Below are 22355 nucleotides of genomic sequence, written 5' to 3' on the forward strand. Positions count from 1 at the left end.
TTTTTTAATTGACACCTCGCTTTCCTATTCCATTTCTATTTTTCGCCTTTCATTCTCCCACCATCACTCCAAGACCCCCTCCCTCCCCCTACCTCCCTCCCTCCCTCCCCACCGCCATCCACATCTTCTTGTCCTATGTCCCTCCAGTGTTCCTTCCGTCTTTCTCCTTGTCCTTGTTATCCTCCCCCACCCAACCCAGCCACCCACCACCGCCCCCTGCACGCGTTCAGACCGAACAACACTCCCGACTCGGCCCCCTTCTAGCACATGACACTGGAGATGGCTGATAAAACATAAAGCTGTTTTAGAGGTGCTTTATGACTGTGCCCTTGTGTACTGAGGCTGCACTGCTTCCCATTATCTGGTGATGGAGAGAACATTTTGGGTCTGGGAAAGTTTCCCATGAGCTCACGGAATAGACCGCAAAATCTAGCCTTCTAGTTACAGTACAGAGCATGTCACGGATATTGCAGTTGCCAGCGTATGACTTTTTTTTTGAGAATTTGATAATAGCGGCTTGGTCTTTATTGTGTTTTACAATAGTTTGCAATTCCAATTTCCGCTGTCATTGTTTAGCATTGATTCGGCAGCAGCTGGAAGCTGTAATGACCATTAAACGGATACACACACAGACGGTATTTCATGTGCTCGGGAATCATCATTGTGTTGCTGTTATAGCACTTTAAAATGGTGTCAGATCTACAAGTTCTATGGGCATTGAGCATAGACACGATCTGCAAGGTCACAACGCGTCGCAATACGATGCGTTGTGAGCTTGTAGATTGGCTATTCCCTTCTAATACTGAGTGACAGTGGCGTTATATCCTGTCCTCGTGCATGCAGGCCGAGCTTCTATTAACAGCAGATGAATGCTGGATGTCATAGCCCTTTGAGGAGGGGGGGGTGGTGGGGTTGTATTAGTGATACTTGTGATACTTGTCATGTCTGCTGTAAATCACACTGCTTTTTTTCCCTTCCTCCTTCTTAGTCAGGTTCCCAGGTTGTTGTTGTTTTGTCCCAGAATGCTGTGTGGCAGGGATGAATGGTGGTGATGTTACATTATCATGTGGCTGTCGCTTTCACTCTCGCTGACTCGTCACTGACAGGCCCACACACACACACACCACGTACACACACACACACACACACACACACACACACACACACGCACGCACACGCACGCACGCACGCACGCACGCACACACACACACACACACACACACACACACACACACACCACGTACACACACACACACACACACACACACACACACACACACCACGTACACACACACACGCACGCACGCACGCACGCACGCACACACACACACACACACACACACACACACACACACACACACACACACACACACACGCACACATGTACACACACATACACGACTATGTCAGGAACAGGCCTGATTTATTAACTGCTGAAACCCTAGATGACGTGTGCCCACACAATCAATAGAGAGCACAGCCACCGCCTGGCCCTGTCTGGACCATGTGACGTGGATGTGCATGTGCTAGGAAGCACGCACGCACACACACACACACACACACACACACACACACACACACACCATTTGGAATACAATACTTGTGAGGACATTTTTAGGACTTCGTTGAAAATAGCTGAAAATAGCTGACGAATAAGTTCACAACGCGTAACGATGCGACACGTTGTGAGCTTGTAGATCGGCTTTTTTCCAGTGTGCAACAACATCGCCACACTGCTAAATATAAAATTGGGAAAACTCTAAAGCCAAACCTAACCTCTAAATGTCTGACCCGAACTCCAACATGAACTTAACCACAACAACCATTTATCTTGTGAAGACCAGGAAGATTATTGTCCTCACAATGTCCGTTTCTCAAATTCTACTATACTGTACTTGTGGGGACATTTGAGCCCTCTCAAGTACAGTAATACAACACACACACACACACACACACACACACACACACACACACAGTGCCACATCACTGCAGCAGAGTGTATCGTGTTACTGTATTGACGGGAAATGGATCTGGTCCAACATTGGCTGCTAGCTGCCAGTCAGGGGCAAGGAGCCTAAACTTTCATCATGACTGTCAGGCACATCACCGCTGGCTTGTTTGACCGTACATCTTCCTAATTGTGACAGAATACTTCAACATCATTAATTAAACATGCTTTCATTTAAAACGCGCTCGCAGGGCACCTGCCGAGGTGCTATGGGTATTCCGCCAATATGCGTAGATGTGTATTTCTTCCCGTGTTTGTGTGTGTGCGTGCGTGTGTGTGTGTGTGTGTGTGTGTGTGTGTGTGTGTGTGTGTGTGTGTGTGTGTGTGTGTGTGTGTGTGTGTGTGTGTGTGTGTGTGTGTGTGTGCGTGCGTGCGTGCGTGCGTGCGTGCGTGCGTGTGTGTGTGTGTGTGTGCGAGCGTGCATGTTCATGCATAAGCATCTTTGCCTACGTGCACTGTTTGGGTGGGTGGCTTAATCGCCATGTTTATTTACACTGGCATTAGCACAGTTTATAATTCGTAGTAATGACAGAGTTGAGCGCTGGAGTCCAGTGCTGAAAATAGCCGATGTACAATATCACAATGTGTCGCTCGCGACTTACGACGCCACACACTGTAGGTTTGTAGATCGGCTATTTTGGATGTGTGGCGTTATTGGCGTATAAGTATAAATTGTCTGCAAACAGACAGACATGTAGCACAGTGAGATTGTGAGCCAGCTCTTTAATAACTAAAACATTTAATGACATTTATGTCAATAAACAAAGCAAAGCTTTTATTCCATTATTCAGATAATGCCTGGAATCATTTTTATATTAATGTTTCATATTTGCCTTTGCCCCACACAGCTCAGAGAGGGAGAGAGAGAGAGAGACAGAGCAGTTGAATTATACAATAGCAGACACAAAGGGAGAAGGGAAGGAGGGAGGGAGGAAGAGGGGAGGGAGGGAGGGAGGAAGAGGGGGGGGGGGATTGTGTCCTCTCATTGTTCAATTAAGTCTGTCTGTAATGATCAAGATGAAATGATGGCCATCTTCCTTTTTATAGATACCACTCTGTGCTTGTCTCTGGAACGAGGGAATCACAGATCGCCGTCAACTCGTTGCTTTTCTTGCCAGAGCGCGGACATGGTGGATAAAGGCTTTCTGCTTATCCCGTTCTGGACGGTGAAAGGATTATGTTATACATTAGCTATTGAAAAATAGCAGATCTACAAGCTCATAGCGCGGCACGAGCTTGTAGATCTGCTATATATTTTTTAATCTAAAAAATGTGGCACAAATCTTTGCTTCTGGGGGCGTCAACAACATATTTTCAGATGGGGGTCGGCGGCCAATTTCTTATAATTTCTGGGGTCCTTGACATAAAATAGTTTGAGAACCACTGACATAGAAACATAGGTTTTTCAGAAAACTGTCATGATTTAGAAGACATTTGTAGAATCGGGTCTAAATGGGTTATAAGTTATTATGAAGGTGCGGGGAGAGGAGTATTTGCATGATATATTATTGTAATGAGGACCACTTCCTACTGCCAGGTGATTATGATAATGTATGGTCCGGGGCGACAGAGTTCACCACGAGAAGTCTGACCGGCATTGAGGTCCAATCGATTTCATCGCTGTTACTGAAGAGAAATAAATAAAGCTGATGGCTTCTGTTAGGGTAATTACGGTACAGCACAGTGAGTTGTTTGATTATCCTTATTAATTGTATTAATTTAATCCATTTTGTGCTTTTAGTTGTGCACTGGAGGACTTGGGGGAGGGGGTGAATAAATCAGTCTTAGGCTCATTAGATTCATCCCCTCTAGTTGGGACTTGCCGCCACTATTTTGTTAGAATCGAACTGGTGAGCATTGTAATTCCCCACTGGTGCGAGTCACGGGAGAAATATTCACATATTCATCCTCTGAACGTGGCCTGCCAACAGAACACATGCAGAAGAAGAAACACACACACACACACATTCACACATTCTTTATTGTACGATATATTTTTTATATATTGTACGTATATGCACACACACACACTCATATACACACTAATATGTCTGCTCGCCATCTGAACTGCTGACCTTTTCCAGCTGTCTGATAGCCATTGACATTTGCCTCCTGAGCTGAGCCCGCTCACGTGCAGGGGCTGATGGGTAGTGATGATGTTAGCGCTGGAAGAGGAAAAGAAAAGAAAGGGTGAAAAAATAAGACAGAGAGAGAGGAGATGCCCGGACGGACACGGACGGACACGGACACACACACACACACACACACACACACACACACACACACAATGCCCCAGGAATCCATCTTCAGCCCTACACTCACCAGAAAGGTCATAGGGCGACTCAACCTTACATTCTCATTACAAAAGACCTGCAGACCAATCCGTGTGGGGTACAATATGGCCTGGTTCTCTCTCTACCACTCCCACTGACACACAGCCCATATACCCCGCACCCCACCCCACCCACCCCACACTCTGTCATTTACTGTCATTGTCTGTGGTCAGTACACAGACGGAACAGACACAAGGTTAGATGGACTTGTTGAAGCATTTTGACTGAAACATGGATTAAATTCTATAAGAAATGGGCACAGTGGTGCAGGTGCAGCTTGTCTTTTGTCCTTGAAGACAGTGTGGATGGAATGGAAGGCTACACCTGGTTGGATGCTTGGCTGTTTTCAGTTCCCCTGAGACAAAAAGACAGCTCGCTCCTTTACCTAGGGAGCCTTCTAGTGGTAGACAGAGGGACGGCAATATGGCTGACACACAAAGGTTTTATGAGGAAACACAACTCTTGTTCCCTTCGTGAAATGTGTCAATAAGTTTAGTAATGGTTAATGGAGTCAGCAGTGGATTTCTTTGTACCCGTTTATTATTTTTCCACATTTTGATGGTAGAGGTGGAGGCAATGTTATAGTGATTGTGGTGTGTGTCTGTGTCTATTTATGTAAGCCTGTGTGCATGTGCGTGCATGCGCGCGCACACGTGTGTTTGTCGGTGTAGCTGTACACAGCATTGTAGGAAACAGGTGCACTGGTGTTTTAGGGTTGGGCAGAAGTGGAGATATTTATATAATTTCAAGTGGGGCTTGTTTGTAAGGTTGCAGGTTGTAAAGAATTACACTTACACCTGTAATACCATTAATACCATATCATTTGTATTTCAGGTATCTTGACGTTAATATGATCATTATGCATTTGGTATTATCTTCTATTATCTTGAAGGTAAAATTTGATTAGAGAATATTCAGTTTAAAGCCACTACGGTATGTAGGAAATACCATAGTCTGCTCATATGGAGAGCAAAGAAAAATGAACTCTGGTGGAAGGCTGTGTTCATTATTTGGAATGATATTCAAAATCGATGAAAATGATAGTTTTATGATCTTGCTTAGCTGCCCGACTCTGCGAGGCTGCATGTTTTTATGGCACAGAGCTATTAAAGGGATGGCCATATTTCAAGCAGTTCAGTTAGTAGTTAGTAGATGAAGTAGTTTAGTCTCGTCATTCATGGTATTAAAATACTCTAGGCTCGCTATTTAGGACTGCTTTGAACCCAGACACAGTAAAATTCTAGTGTTCATTTAAAGGGATATTACACTTTCCAAAAAAACTTTTGGTCTTTTTATCGTCTACTCAGGCTTATGTGAACATCCCAGACAGTTTTGAAGTGCTCGATTCAGTATTTAGATATTTGATATTCATTTAAACTGCCCCGCCCCCTTCCTATGCAAACCGATCCATTGTAACTTCAAACTCCATTTTAACCACGTTAGATTCATTGAAAAATGGATGAATGTATCATGGTTAAAATGGAGGTTGAAGTTACAATGGGTTTGTGTAGGAAGGGGGTGGGCCAACTAAAATGAATATAAAATATCTAAATACTGAATGGAGCAACTTAAAAACTGTCTGGGGTGTTCACATAAGCCTGAGTAGACGATGAAAGTGAAATATCCCTTTCAGTCTGAACAGTTAAATGAACACTATGCAATTTTACTGTGCAACTAAATCGAAATTCACCTCAACGATTGTCTCTTTTTTTTGCCTTTTAAAATTGTTTTTATTTTATTATTATTTATTTATTTTGACAAACCAAATGGGACTGCCTGGTGACGTCGTACGCCCCTCTCTCCTGTCACGCCCACAGTGCTCAGTATCCGCGGTGCCCAGGAGGAGGAGCCTCCCGATGCCCAGCTCATGCGATTGGACAACATGCTGCTGGCGGAGGGCGTGTCCGGCCCAGAGAAAGGAGGCGGGTCGGCGGCTGCGGCCGCGGCAGCCGCGGCGGCGGGGGGCGTCGGCCCCGACAACTCAGCGGAGCACTCCGACTACCGGGCCAAGCTGTCCCAGATCAGACAGATCTATCACACGGAACTGGAGAAGTACGAGCAGGTAAACACACAACGTACCCCCCGCCACACACACACACACACCCTCCCCTTCACCCCAAAATACGTAAGGGATAATGTATGGCTGAGTGGGTCATTGTTTATAGATAAATCACAGACAGGGTGATGTACAGTATATAAACAATGACCACTCATAAATGAATAAATTGACCCAAAACACAACAAAACGAGGTATTTCCTTGCTTACGGTAATGAAAGTATTCCATAAGTGTCGCGCTGGCCGGTGTCTGCCCATGCAGCTGCAGCACAGTCAGAAAACAAGGAAATGAGTTGATCCTTTTTCGGGTACTGCATCGTGCGTGCGTGCACAATAGTGCATGTGCAATCGTGCATAGTGTGCACGCACTGGTTTGTCTTGTCTATCTGTCTGTCTGTACTCTGCATTAAGTGCAGAGTACTTAGTGATCCCCAACAGCTTGCACATTTTTCCTCCCGGAATTTTCCCCAGTGAGGGGTGGGAGGGGCTGAGAAGGAGCGGACGGGCACAGTCAGTGCACAAACTGCACACAGTAGTCAAGGCAGATGGCCGTGTGTGTAGTTGAAGCACAACGGACGTGCTCTTACGAGAAACAACAAAAATATAAACTAAGGTGAAGACAGAAGCGCAACACGGTAACACTTTTCTAATTCACAACTACTACTACTACTTTGGTGTTGCGGTGTTGAAGCTTTTATTAACTTTCACGACAGCCTAAGTGCAAATATAATTTATGAAAAGGCTACTACAGTGAATTCGGTTCATGGAAGTTGTTGTAAGCCACGTGGGGATTATCTGACGCGATCTGACACATGACTGTCTCTTGCCTGGCCCCGCCCCCCCAGCCCCTCCCACCCCTCAGTGGGGAAATTCTGGGAGGAAAAACGGGCAAGCTGCCCACCCCCCACAAAACCAAGTTGACATCAAATGATTTCATTTGTTTTTGCCTTCTGAATTCATAACTTTTATTTTACTTAAGAGAATAAAAACGCTGTGCCAAAGGTCAAAGCTGTGAGAAGCTGGGCGTTGAATTGTGATGTCTTCAGCAAAGCATCCATTGAATCAGTCACACACCAGCACTCTTCCAAGGAACTGCAATGTGTTGTCATGCTCACCGATGTCAAAGCTCTTGTGGGTTTGTCATCTTATTCCAGTGAGGCTAGTCATTGCTAACTGTCACTGTGAATATACACCTGAGCATTTACGTGTCACAACGCCACACACACACACACACACACACACACACGCACACGTGCGCACTTTCTGAGCATGTGAGTGAGTGGCGTCTGGCATGTGTTCGTGAGCAGAACGGCTGGTGCCGTGCATAATTTTGACTGACGTAACCCTGGTGCTGACAAGAAACAGACACCTTGACTCTGAATGCAGTCATATCCAGTGACTGATGCAGACACAGCGAACAAGGTAGACTGAAAGATGGAGTGAAAAGACACAGCCAGGCTTGAACAGAGAGAGACAGAGAGAGAGAGAGAGAGAGAGAGAATGAGACTTTAAACCTCCTGAACGTGAACAGGACTGAACGCTTTCTGTCATTGTGGATTTCTCTTCACTTGTCACATCGCTTCTTCCGTCTGTTGAAGAAAAGGCTTTTTAATATTCAAAACGCCATGACTTTAGCTGCCTCCTCATCGCAGCGTCCCTTTATCCCCCGCGAAACGCCGGCGTAACCCGCCGTCGCTACTACAATTCACAGCGTCCTACTATAGTATGGCATCTGTGCCGCTGTCAATCAGCGCTGCCTCCACGCGACCGCCGGCCTGTCTGCAAAGCCTCGGCTCCTTAAGAACGCAGTGATTTGGGTGCGACGACGCCGTCAGGCCACTCTGAGGCCTGTTTGTTTAAACGCGTTGCCGTGTTTTTGTGTTGCAGGCGTGCAATGAGTTCACCACCCATGTGATGAACCTGCTGAGGGAGCAGTCTCGAACGCGGCCCATCTCGCCCAAGGAGATCGAGCGCATGGTGAACATCATCCACCGCAAGTTCAGCACCATCCAGATGCAGCTCAAGCAGAGCACCTGCGAGGCTGTCATGATCCTACGCTCACGCTTCCTGGATGCCAGGTCTGTATGCAGAACCGTATGCAAATGTATATTCACCACAACACGCTGTGTGTTTTGGTGAATGCATATTTATTCATTAACCACGCAATGTGAGCTTGTATTCTTGCTATTTGTTTTATTTAGATTTATTTTTTAACCCATTTAGACCTGACGTCAACAAAAAAAAGTATTCTGAAAGATTTTTTTTTTCAAAGATTTGTGCCACATTTTCACAATTTTTTCAAATATAGCAGACCTACAAGCTCGTATGAGCTTGTAGATCTGCTATTTTTCAATAGCTAAATTATAACATAATGTTTAAAACACCAAAAGGGGTTCCCGCCCAAAATGGGTTAATGCCAGCTTACTGTGGTTAATTAATTTGAGCATTTGTATTAGTATGTGTCATTGTTGTAAAAGGTGTTTGATTTTATTTTTGTTCTTCTTCTATTCCCCACATCTAACTTCTTTCCTTCCCGAAAGACGAAAGAGGAGGAACTTCAACAAACAGGCGACAGAGATCCTAAATGAGTACTTCTACTCCCACCTCAGTAACCCTTATCCCAGTGAGGAGGCCAAAGAAGAACTGGCCAAGAAATGCAGCATCACGGTGTCACAGGTACCAACACAAACCAAATTATTCTAATGTAAGAATTGCAGGAATTAAAACGAGTGCAACTTCTCTCCCCGAGCCACTTGAAGCGCAATGAAACACCACGAGTGGAGGATGAGAGTATTGGAATCTAGCTAATGTCTGTCTCAACTTGTGGATTATGTCACTACGGTGATTTAAGGAACTGGACCCCGGGCGTTTATAAGGAACTAGGCTGCTATTTGCAGTAGGCTGTTATTTATTACAGTGCAGTCCGGGAAGGGAATGAGGCATTACCCCAGGTGAAGGAGTTCAAGTATCTCGGGGTCTTGTTCACGAGTGAGGGGAAGGAGACGGAGAAGGAGATCAGCCGGAGAATCGCAGCAGCAGGGCGGTATTGTAATCGCTGTACCGCACTGTTGTGACGAAAAGAGAATTGAGCCAGAAGGCAAAGCTCTCTGTCTACCGAGCAATCTTCGTTCCTACTCTCACCTATGGTCATGAAGTGTGGGTCATGACCGAAAGAATAAGGTCACGAATACCAGTGGCCGAAATGAGTTTTCTTCCACGGGTGGCTGATACAAGGGCGCTCCCTTAGAGATAGGGTGAGAAGTTCAGTCACACGAGAGAGACTCGGAAAGGAAAGGAAAGGAGCCAGCTTAAGTGGTTCGGGCATCTGGTTAGGATGCCTCTCGGCATCTCGCTTATCTGACTACGGATAAGCGGTTGGAGATGGATGGATGGATGGATAAATAAGGCTGACTAAGTTTGCAAATAACGGCCCATGGGCGCTTATACGGACAAGGGCGGTTATTTTGACGAGGCAGTTATTACGCAAAATGGTGTCATTACCTGGGCTGTTATTAATGTAGTGGGCGGCTATTTGAGTAAGGGCTGTTATTTGGAAATATACAGTAAGCTTACTTGCAGAGATATCCTTTGCTAAAAAAACGACATATATGTTTATGATCTCTCTGCTGTTTTCACAGGTATCAAATTGGTTTGGAAACAAGAGAATCCGATACAAGAAAAACATTGGAAAGTTCCAAGAAGAAGCCAACATGTATGCCGCGAAGACGGCGGTCACCGCAACCAGTGTGTCGTCAGCTCACGGCAGCCAGGCAAACTCCCCGTCCACTCCCAACTCAGCAGGTGAGTCCACATGAACCTCTGTGTACAAGAACTCAGAAAGATGCTAAGCCACATGCTGTAAGGGTTGTTGTCATTACAGTATGACCCCATAATACACAAGAAAACTAATCCAAGGCACTCTTCATGAAGTTAAAAGATTTTAATTAAGAGGCTTAATTGGTTCATAATGGAACAGGGGGGAAAATGGAATAAAAACATGCTAGCCTCAAGTGGCCTTCGTTAGGGCAAACAAATCAAAACAAACATTTTCAATTAATTTGTATACCTTGCACTGTGATCTAGACAGAATAGATTCATAGACCTTTGACTTCATCAATACTGAATCAATATTACATCTGGTGATCCCACCCCCAATCTGCCACGGTTGTTCCAATACAGACAGACTGACTGACTGACTGACTGACTGACTGTTCTTTCAGGCGTTAATATAATCCCAAAAATGAAGGGGCTCTATTAAATCTGGATAATTGATGCTGTGTACTAAGAAAAAAAACAACAACAACACAGCAACATTATTTGTTTTATATAGTACGTGAGCCCGAACTGAAGGATTTGGTCTCAGGCGCACTGGTGCAGTTTCATTTGTTAGTCAGGGTTCTGAGCTTTGTGGAGGTCTCGAAAATAACTAACATTAGGGGATAAATAATAGCCCAACAACAGCTGTGCTTTCTATGAGACAGAGAGACTACACTGTTCATTATGTGGTGTTCAACACTTTCAAACACACTCACGCACGAGCGAGCGCATGCACACGCGCGTGGCACACATGCACGCACGCACGCACGCACCCACCCACGCACGCACACACACACGGATGCATGCACGGATGCATGCACGGATGCATGCACGTACACGGATGCATGCACGTACACATGCATGCACACACCCACACACACACAGCATCCCACTACTTGCAAAGATTTGTAAGTGCATTGCAACCACAACCCAAAACTGAGCTGTGCTTTCATCTAGTCTTATGCTAATACGGAAATTAAGTAATTTGACATTAGAAGTGAATTCCTTTTTCATCTCTTTCTGGACACAATGAACGATTGGTTGGGTGAGCAGGGCCGACTCTCGCACCATTTATGTAATTAAATTTAATAATGGGATTCAATTTTGTATAAGGCTACCTTTCTTTAGCGAGCACATAGCACACCCTGAATGTGTTAACTGTTTCCTAAAACGTAGTTCCGCTGAGTTCCGCTACTAAAAAGATGAAATAAAAGATACATTTTGAACACAGCTAGGTCCCATTTATCCAGACATCTTCTCCATGCCAGAATAGTTTTTAGCAATATTCTACTGCGCTCCATGGTATACTTGTGGTGAAGTGCATTCATTCTATTCATTCTGGTGCATTAAATACTTTTTGAAAAACATGTTTCTTACTGTAAACTATGCTTATCATTACACTGAAAAATACATTATTTGTGGATAAAATAATTGTATTAGCGACCCCCAGATGTATGCTTCCATGGTAGCTCAGAGCCCTCCTTACGGGCTCCCAAATAACTCAAAACCTGAGTGTACAGCACCTTTCTCCACTAACCCCATAATATATGGCTTTCTCCTTTTCTTCCTGCACTGTTTCTTCTCTGTCCTTCTCCCCCCCTCTCTCTCCCCCTCTGTCTCTCTCTCCCTCTGTCTCTCCCCCCCCCTCTCTCTCCCCCTCTCTCCCTCTGTCTGTCTCTCTCTCTCTCTCTCTCTCTCTCTCTCTCTCTCTCTCTCTCTCTCTCTCTCGTCCTCTCTCTCCCATATTGACCTCTTTGGTCTTACGGATGTTAATTCATCCTGCCTCTTGTCCGATTGACCTCTTGCATGCCATTAAGCTGTTCAGAGGGCAAGCCAAGCCTTTTGTCATATAGAGACTTCCCAACTGTATTGGATTAGGACCGGTTGTTGAAATCAAGTTACGGCTGTGGTCTCTTTACATCTGGGGAGTTTGGGTCCATTAAAGGACAAAGAGGATTCTTTGGGTCTTCCTGTGGATCATTTAGCACTTCCTTAATGAACCACCGGTGGCAAGCAACTTCAGCGGCATCTGTCTTCGTCCGTGGACTTCAGTAATTGTGTGTTTATGATTATAATGCATTTTAGGGTTCTTGATGTATGTCGTTTCGCATTCGTTTTTGTTAATTATGGCTGGGTGATACTTGCTCTTTGGCATGTTGTTGCTGTTGGGCAGAAACCTTGTATCTCGTTATTTTGTGTGTTTTTCATGAATTATTGCCCTATTTTATACTTCAGTGTACAGTGCTGCACAAAAGCAGCGGAAATAGCCAACCTACAAGCTCACACTCAGCTTGTAGATCTACTATTTGTTTTAGTGTTTTATTTTTTATTTTATTTTTACTTTTCACCTATAATGACATGCTCAAAATAGGGACGCAAGGTTGAAAGTGGATAAATATGCCTGTGGGTTTTATAAATATTTAACAAATGAAAAGTATTAACCAGAGCTCATGACTAAATGATAACTTGTGGAACACAGGTTATTTTTTTCCATTTCCTGAAAAATTGTCATTTTGGACATACTGCACTGCACAAGGTTTCTCTGCCCTACAGCAACGATATGTCTGCTCAGCCCTGCTCCACTAACTCACTTATTGCACTTTTGCAGTTGCATGGTCATTTTAACTACTCTTTCCTTCCCTCTCCTCTTCCCTTCTCCCTTCCCTGTTCTCTCTTTCTCTCCACCTGGCACTGTCCTATCTTTGCTCTCTCTCCTCTCTCTCTCTCCTCTCTCTCTCTCTCTCTCTCTCTCTCTCTCTCTCTCTCTCTCTCTCTCTCTCTCTCTCTCTCTCTCTCTCCTTCCCTGACTGTCCTCTCAGGTTCTGCTGGTTCTTTTAACATGTCAAACTCCGGAGACTTGTTCATGAGTGTGCAATCCCTCAATGGGGACTCGTACCAAGGGGGTCAGGTTGGGGCCAACATACAGTCCCAGGTAGGCTCCTCTCCAGACGTAGTTGTCTGGCGTGACTGGAACATTGCAAACCTCTGACTCAAAGTTGCTTTCTATTATTGATGTCATTGTGCCCGCCTGACCACGCACAGGAGCATAGATGCTTCTCCTTTGACCTAGTTGGAGCGACACAGGTCACACGTGGCCTTAAGCACTGTATTTAATGTAGAGCCCATTGTCAGCGCACAAATGAGTAGACGAGTGCAGACAGTTTTGGAAATGGTGCAAACACTCATCAGCACTTCCCTGACAAGGGTTCTTCTCATAGCCACCGGTGGAGTCTAGCACTGACCTTGTTCAAGTGTACAGGGATGACCAGCACTGAGTGTTAAAACTCTCAACACGGACTGGGAAGCTATAGCAGCATTCTCACTTAGTATCAGTGCTTTGGGCATGATTCACACACACACACGCACGCACGCACGCACGCACGCACGTACGCACACACACACACACACACACACACACACACACACACACACACACACACACACACACACACACACACACACACTTGAGTCCTGTATATATAAAGGATGGTCTCAGTAGCAGATTAAAATTTGGCCTATATTGATATTTAATCAGGCTTGGGTAATTCAATGAATAAAACAAAATCATGGCATTCTGAATACTGTATCAAGTTACAAAGCACAAACCACACTCAAATCGCAGTTACTTTGACTTTATCAAATATAATATAATATCTTGTAGAAATGTATGCATTTTTTGTTTGAGTTTGTTGTTGTTTCCAGGGCACCTCATTTTTTCGCCCTATATACGGCGATGCCTTATCAAGTCTCCATTAGCAGACGAATCATTTTAATTCACACTTTGTAACCTTTTCCAACGCATGGTACCCTTTTACTATCAGTCTGACCTTTCTCTGTGCATGACGTTCTTTTGTCACCACCCGGAGCCTTTTGTCTGACCAGCTGGCTTTGTCTCTGTGTTTGTGTCCTGGCTGCTGCAGGTGGATACCCTTCGCCATGTTATCAGCCAGACCGGCGGATACAGTGACAGCCTCGCAGCCAGCCAGATGTACAGTCCACAGGGCATCAACGTAAGACCTGTAAACAACCTTCTTCTGTCCTTCTCAATGTTGTGTTGTTGTTGTTGTTGTTGTTGTTTTTATGTACTAATTTTATGCTCACAGGGTGCACAGTAGAATCCTCAGTGTTAACTTTACTCTGAGAGAGTGTGTGTGTGTGTGTGTGTGTGTGTGTGTGTGTGCGCGCATGCGTGCGTGCGATGCCCTATACTTCATTGTAAGACAAATATAGCTGATCGAAAATAGTCCAAAATAACAGCTCTACAAGCTACAAGAGTTGCACCGCAAAGTGTTGTGAGCTTGTATATCGGCTATTGTTGCTGAAGTTAAACAAAAAATGTTAATATTTAGAAATGTTTGCCTATAATGCCATGCTCAGAATAGGGACGCCAGTTTGTAAGTGGTTAAGGGGTAGGATGGTGTGGGTAGGGGTGGTTGCGATGCCACTTAGCAGAGTCTGTTGAGCTTGGGCTGTTGTCCAGCCATTTGCTCCTCTGCTCCAGTCATGCCCTAGGTGGCAGGCAATGAGGCAGCGGCCAGCGGCTGAGTGGCTGGACACGCTCCTAGCCTGTCGGAGGACATTAGTGTTAGCGAGGCACCTGCAGCCGACAGGAACAAGGACACAGGTGTCATCCTACCTCCCGGCGTTCCTCTCACATTGGCACCCGAAGACAAAACGTGCCTCCTTGTCCTTACCCGAAATTGGCTCCCAGTTGCTCCTTCTTAAAATAACTCTAGCTAGCCGGTGTGAACGGATGGTCCCATTTTTCATGGGTCTTCTCAGGCTAGGCCAGGCATAGCAGGGAACACTGGAGGCAGTGTGTTTGCATGTCGATCCGTAGCGACAGGCCGCGTGGGACTGAGCGGAATCAATACGACAGTCACACAGGCAGAATGAGTGGAGCTTTGGGCAAGCAGTCTAAGCACATTGGTCAGATCATCCGTCCACTGTTGCAGTGACACTGACAGCCGGGCCTGGAACACCCCTTCATGCTAAAACAAGTATATGGACAAAGCCTACATTAGAGCTATCAACTTACTGTCCGGTACGCACACCGGCAGTGTAAATAGTTAGCCATGCAGATTCAAGACCCCTGTTAATGTTAATGGTTATTATTATATAGTAGCAAATCAACCAATAAATATACTTTATATAGTAGCAAATCAGCTAAATATATATGTACTACTACAGCACATCTACTTTCAGGCTTTTTTAGGACAATAGGGAAAAACACAAATATTTTATTGTTGTTTTGAATTTGTTTCAGTGAATTATTGATTATATCGTTATATTACTGGATTACATGAAATAGGATCATATCTAACTAATAATTTTATTAATTGTGTCCTCGCAATTTGAGGACGGAATCGTCCGCACTTATTGCACGCTGTGATTGACTGGAAGGCGTGCCATTCTGCGCTGTAATTGTCTGGAAGCTGTGTCATTCTGCATTGTGATTGGCTGAGCATTGCAAAACGGATGTGCCACATGAGCCAATATAAGTGGCAGAGGGAGAGAGATGTCATCAGCCATTGAGTAACACTCTCCTCATAAGGAGATTGCCCCCTCCTCCTCAGTGGCTGGAGCCATTGATCTGAATATGAACACGGGCATTGACAACGCAATCCTGGCGAGTGTAGTTGCCTGCATATAGGCAATATAATATATACTGTGATGTCACCGTATATTATCCAATCATATGAGGGCAAAAACGTGTTATAAATAATACAAGTAACAATCATTCACCTGAATGGTGCTAATAGTTGCTACTACTACTTTGGGATGTTCAGCAATACAAATGCAATGCATGTACACACCACACGACCCAAACTCGTATGTCATATCCCTGAACGCGTATGGACTAGTGAAAGCCAATTATCAAAAATTATAATGATGCTTGCCCTTATGGTGACAATAATGAATGAAGACAAAGTGAATACGTTGCAGAGAGACTCCCTTTGCAGTTGTTGAAAATACACAGCAATGTGAGTTGTGGATGCAGTGTGGGCACTTTGTTATTTAAGCCAAACATTATTGTCTCATTTTTATATTCTTAAAAGAAGAGAAAAAAGCCTGTACTGAGTCAGAGAGAATGTGTGAGCTCTCCTCCTTTCTCCTTGAACAATAATTACACCCTTGAAATTGATGGTGGGTGTTGCTTAAAAAAATCACACTCTCTTTCTTTCTTCTCTCTTTTGGTTCTGTATAGGCTGACAGACGGCCTCTATGTGAAATAACAGGGTTTGAAAATAAGAGGGTGCCAAAGCCCATTTTCAGCATTCACTGATGGCATGGAAATTGCCATTAATGTCCCTAATGGTCTTTAGTCGACCTATCTCCGGGATTGAAGAAGGCTTCCATTTTACAAGCCCATTATATTTTTTTCCCCAATAGCCAGTGTGATAATTTGCTATAATTGATTCCATCATCAACTACCTCAGGGCCATCTTGGAAGGTTTATGAAAGGTCTGTTTGTTCTGTGTAGCGTTGTCTTGTATCATGGCAGCCATTTTGGCAGGTAGATGGATGTGATCCAGAATATTCTTGGCAATGTGTCAATATCTGTTAGGCTTTCAGTGTATCAGAAGAATATCAGCAGTCTTGTCAATCCGGTTTTGTTATGTTTTGACATGAACTTAAAGTTTACTTGGTTTACATCTAAGTAACACTCCTTTTATTACCCTAATTGCCTGTAAACCCTTTTTTAAAGTCAAAACAACACATGCGGCCCCCAGCTTCACTTAATGCGGCCCACAGTTTAAAGGACAACCTCTTTTTTCTTCAACCAAGGTTCATGTTTTAGGTTGTTATTAGAGAAAGTAAAAGATGAGTGTATTTTCATTTGCTGCTTTCTTTTGTTTTAGTAAATAACAATAAATAAATCGCCGTAAAATGTTGTAAATAATGACATATTTAGCCACTTGTTCGAATGCCCCCGCTCCCCTGTCAAAAATGTCTAAAATTGCTAAAACGAAAGAAAGCAGCAAATGAAAAAGAAATACACTTATCTTTTACTTTCTCTAATAACCACCTATATTATTAGCCTATAACATGAACCTTGGTTGAAAAAACTAAAGTTGTCCTTTAATATCTTAATACTGATATATTATTGATTTCAGCTGTTACAATTCCAAACAGACATTTTTATGTCCAGTGTATTTGTATTTAAGTTCATAAAGTTGACATAAGTAAACTAAGTGCATTTGAAATAACTAAATTAATTCAAGATTCCAATAAAAAAAAATTGCAAGAATAGCAGATCTACAAACTCAAAATTGTTATTTTCAGCTATTTTTGTTACTTTTGAGTCATAGAATGACAAAGTAGGGCATTAATTACGAAAAAATAAATGAAAATAGGGAGATGAGAGTTATAGGCCCGACATTATGCAACGTGGCCCTCTGGAGTGAGTGTGGAAATATAGTGGCCCTCCGTCAAAGTTGCCCACCCCTGCTCAAGAGGTTTCACACATGCGCATTACCATGTGGGTGTATACAGTCAGTGTTATGCAAGACCCATATGTCAGCTGACCAATTGGGCCGGTTATTTAAGATCACCTAAGTCTGTGTTCATTCTGCGTACCGGTATGTGTCCCGGGTTTGTTGTTATGCACTGTTTGGTCCCACCGCCACCCCAGCACCACCAGTGGGCTCTGCTATTAGTTCTGTTCCCCATGGACGGTTGTTATTGTATATCTATCCCCATGTTTTTAATGGTTAATGCTGTTTGTGTAATTGTGCTGAGCAGGGAGAAAACATTTAGCAGAGCCTGAACGCCAAGATAAAAATGTATATCTACACTTTTGTATTCACACTATAACATATTGGTTCATTCTAATTGTTTTTGTTGTTGTTTTTTTGTCACTGCATCATACTGCCAAATCACATTCATTGTATTTCTGTATTTGTCATTCATGTTTGACGTGTTTATGATTATGATTTTCAAATATGTGCCATGTAACATTCCATGAGCTAATTAACCTTAAACTTTTCCCCCCCTTCTTATCTCTGTAGACAAATGGAGGCTGGCAGGATGCCCCGACCCCATCGTCAGTGACCTCCCCCACGGAAGGACCTGGAAGTGTTCATTCGGATACCTCCAACTGAATATTTCAATCTCCACACCGTGTCCACAAAAAACATGAACTGGCCGTGCCATTCACAGTATTAAGAGTCAAATGGATTCACTGTTCCATAGTTTGGAGGGGTGCTGTGAAATCCTAGAGAAAATGTTGTGGGGGAAAAAAGGAAAAGAATAACTAAAAGAAAGTTTCCTCTGCTCTGCTCTTGGACATTTGAGATACCAACTAAAAGTATCAGAATGAAAATGAAAAATGATACTACAAGGAATGGAGATGTTTGTACAGATTTCACATTATATTCAGAGGGCTGGGGTTACTTATTCACTTGTGATGTTTTCACTCATATTGATGATATTACGTGATAAGATAAATAAATCAACCCATACATTTTGATTGAGAACGCTTCATTCTACCTCTCGGCAACTAAAAAAAGTAGGAAAAAATGTCAGTGACCATTATTTGTTTTGTAAAAATGAGATTTTTTGTCTTTGCAAGCAAGAGGCACATCTTCTTACTTACGTTTGTTGTCTCTCACCTATTCTATGGTACGCCATTTAGACTTAAATATTGCTCAGTTGTTTACAATGTGTGCTTGATAAAGTATGTTCATCTTACCCTCTGTCTCTGACAAGTCAAAACACAATTATGTTGGCGATACCTCTAAGGTAACCCTGTGAAATATGTTATCCGCAAAACAATAAATACTTGTCATCAACTCAGACAACTTTGATTGACATTATTCATTAAAGTAAGCTAGGATACAGGAACTCACAATCTAGTCACTGTTCATCTGTTGTTAGTTTCATCTTGAATTATACTAGGTTGCACGCCAAAGCAGATCTGTAAGAGTGACGCATTTGTGAGTGTATAGATTTGCTATTATGGTTGTGTAACACAGACACCGACATGCAACTAAGTCTAAATCACCCTTAAGAGTGACAGCATTGTGTGCAAGTGGAGTGACAGAAACAGTACTACAACAAAAGCAGGAATTTATGTTATTTTTTAATCAGATATACAGATATGTATTATTATTTGCTATTTTATCAGCTCCACTTTGGGGTTTCATGTTCATATATTATCCATACAGTGATAACATTTCGATATTGCCAAAATACTGCTGTCAAACCAAAACACATCAAGACAAAGTTACCATTGTGCTACTGTACTTAATATATCATTACAATAGGCTCTCACTATATATATATAGTACATAATCATATTTCCATTATTTCTTTCAGAACAAATAATTTAGAGCTGTATTTCTGTCTTAATACTGGTGCTACAATCAGACATGACAAATGAAGTGGGGAATACGGATGTATCTGTGAAAGGAGGAAAAAGAATGCTTAGAAGTCCAATACTCAATGCAATTTCTACTGAGAAAAAGTATGTCACAGAGAGCATAACTGAGTTTATTTCTGAGCACATTGAATCAGAATCCACTTAAACAAGGAAGTCATTACGTTAATAGAATTTTGACATGCTTACGGCAAACCCTTGCTCTGGTTGATGCAGGTATACAGCAAATAAATACCCTTAAATTTGTACAACAGTATAATAGTGTTACATATTTTTTCGGGAACACTAAAGGGGTGCAACTGTGCTTTGCTTAGCCCAGGTTTTAGTTGCTGCTGAGGGTCATTTCAGAACAGAATAGAGCCAATCATATCATGACACAGTAAAATACACAGTGTATAAATGAACACTGGGGCCATTTTACTGTGTACTAGACTGAATACTCACCTTTTCTGTATGCAGTCCTAATACCAGGTTTCTCTGCTGTCTGGTTCAGTAACTGTAGAATTGATACCAAAACCGATGTAGACGTTTGAATTCATGCATCTCTTATTTAATTGATTTGTTTCAATATGAAGATTTCACAAATTATAAAAGTAAATGTTAACCATAACCATCTTGAGAAGGGACAACTTTATCACAGATCAATGTTTTTTGTTTTTGTCTGAATGGTCTAATAATTTGTATTTTGTAGACATTTTATGTTTCGTGGACTATTTGCTCTTTTCTATTTTATTTTTTATTTTTAAATGGTGTGCTTAATGAAGTAGGCTGTTTCCTTTTGTTTTCCAATTCTCATGTGAATTAGCTGACCAACTTTCAACATGTGTTTATGTGCACCATTGTGCTTTGACTTGCTCTGTTGAAAAAAAGAAAAAAGGAAAAAGGAAAAAAAAAGGTTTTAAACACATTAAAAATGCTATGTAATACAGCTATATCATTCATCAGCATTTTTATTGTTGAATTTATGGTGGTGGTGGTGGGGGGGCAGTTTCCATAATTGGAAGATTCCACTCACATCTGCTGTGACTGAAGGTCATTCAAGGTCAGTAACTGCCACCTATCCAATACATTACTGTAGTGTACACATTCACTTAGTTTCACACACACAGACACGCACGCACGCACGCATGCACGCATGCAGCTGAAACATGTCACATATAGTGAGTCAAGACAAATTTCTCATGAAACAAATTTATCTGAAATGCTTGATGCAAAGGTTGATTCAAGAATACACAATGGTAAATGGTACAATTGTATTTGTGTGTGAGTGTGCATGCGTGCCTGCGTACGTACGTACGTGTGTATTGGACAAAGACCCAGAGTAAGACCTTGAGTGTGCTATCCCTGATTTAGGTCATTGGAGGATGGCCAGTCATTTCTTTTTGTTGTCATATATATGAAAAGCTGACTGGAAGGGAGAGGGCTGGCCATGTCCTTGAGAGATACTCTCTTCTGAAAGGCTGCAAACAAGCAGCACTGACATTATCTGGCTGGACAGTGGCATGTCTGCCAAAATTACTTTCATAACAACTGAATATTTATAATTGCACAAATATAGGGGTGAGGTCGCGAGGAGGCTCAGCGAGTATACAAGCTGCAGATGGTCACAGGCCTTGACTGCTGAGTGATGGTGAAACACCATAGATGGACTGCTCCATGGCCCTAGGGCAAGCAACAAACAGGCCTGCTCTAACCAACAAGCCAGGCATCAAGACAATTTGTCTTCGTCATTGACCCAAACCTTCTCCCTTCAACAATATTACCCAACTGTAAGCACAGGGTGCTCATTAACTACTTTAAACCTGACATCCCTATTTTGGTCATATAGGCTGAGTCCTGCTTGATTGACCCTGTTGCAGTCAGACATTTCAAACACATTGCAGAGACACTAATTTGAGCAGATTCTTGCGATCCCATAAGCTCAATTTTCTGATACTGTGTGAAGAAGTGGTTGCACCTCTTCGTTCCTCAGCTCCCCTTTGCTGTCTGATTGAAATCTAATGTTCCTGTTGACATCTGGCTCCCCAGCTGTCATCGCACCCCTGTTTAATTACAGCTGCTGTGGATGGGCTCCAGTGGGTGGTCCAGACACCTTGTCCAACCCTCTTAGCGAAGCCCCCAGTAGACAGCCCTGATGTGGAGCGACACTGACATCTCAGGGTGTACCCTGGTGGTGCTAAACTAGAAAGAAAAATCATCATGTGGAGTCAGAGACTGCAGTAGCATGTAAAACCTTAAGATGATTCTATATATCTATACTTATAGTGAATCATAGACTACGTCAATGTGACAACCAGGAATAGTCTGGTGACCACCAGCGAGACGGGTGACAGCCGGAATCTAGACGGCACCCGGGAGCAGTATGGGTTGGCACCCCAGCCTGTGTCTTCCGTGAGGAGGAAGCCCAACAAACCCACGGTGAGGCCTTTAGGAGGGCCATTCAAGCCGCAAGCGGAGCTTGCAGCACCACCGTTGCCCAGGTGGAGCCTGCAGAACCATTGCGGCTCAATAATCCACCACTCCTTAAAGAAGTGGCTGGTGCTGGTTGTCTGGTGCAACGCACAGGTCCTGAACCTGGTGAGAGCAGGAGTGGACCTGGTGAGACGTAGGAGGGGCCCGGACAGGAGTCAACCCACAGAGCCTAGTCCTTCCACGCGCCAGATTGATCTACCTCCCATTCCCGGCAGAGTAGTTCTGGAACAACGGTCTCTTTCCCTAATGGGACTTTTCGAGGGTAGCTACTGGGACGTAAGTCGGGAC

General features: G+C 43.4%; 1 protein-coding gene across 2 annotated transcripts in view; it reads left to right on the top strand.

Annotated features, from left to right (window-relative positions):
- The window catches only part of pbx1a (pre-B-cell leukemia homeobox 1a), a 57149-nt gene extending 36630 nt beyond the window's left edge, over positions 1–20519 (top strand). Inside the window, exons 3-9 of one of the 2 annotated variants that reach the window (XM_080779175.1) lie at positions 6159–6403; positions 8285–8475; positions 8938–9073; positions 10036–10198; positions 13033–13145; positions 14134–14223; positions 18226–20519. In XM_080779175.1, coding sequence (XP_080635301.1) covers positions 6159–6403; positions 8285–8475; positions 8938–9073; positions 10036–10198; positions 13033–13145; positions 14134–14223; positions 18226–18318 — 1031 coding nt within the window. In that variant the 3' untranslated portion in view covers positions 18319–20519. The remainder of the gene's footprint in view (positions 1–6158; positions 6404–8284; positions 8476–8937; positions 9074–10035; positions 10199–13032; positions 13146–14133; positions 14224–18225) is intronic. The other variant, XM_080779176.1, reaches the window with a different exon arrangement.
- The last annotated feature ends 1836 nt before the right edge of the window (positions 20520–22355 follow it).

The sequence above is a fragment of the Protomyctophum bolini genome (assembly GCF_963924005.1).
Source record: "Protomyctophum bolini genome assembly, chromosome: 12".
Classification (NCBI taxonomy): Eukaryota; Metazoa; Chordata; class Actinopteri; order Myctophiformes; family Myctophidae; genus Protomyctophum; species Protomyctophum bolini.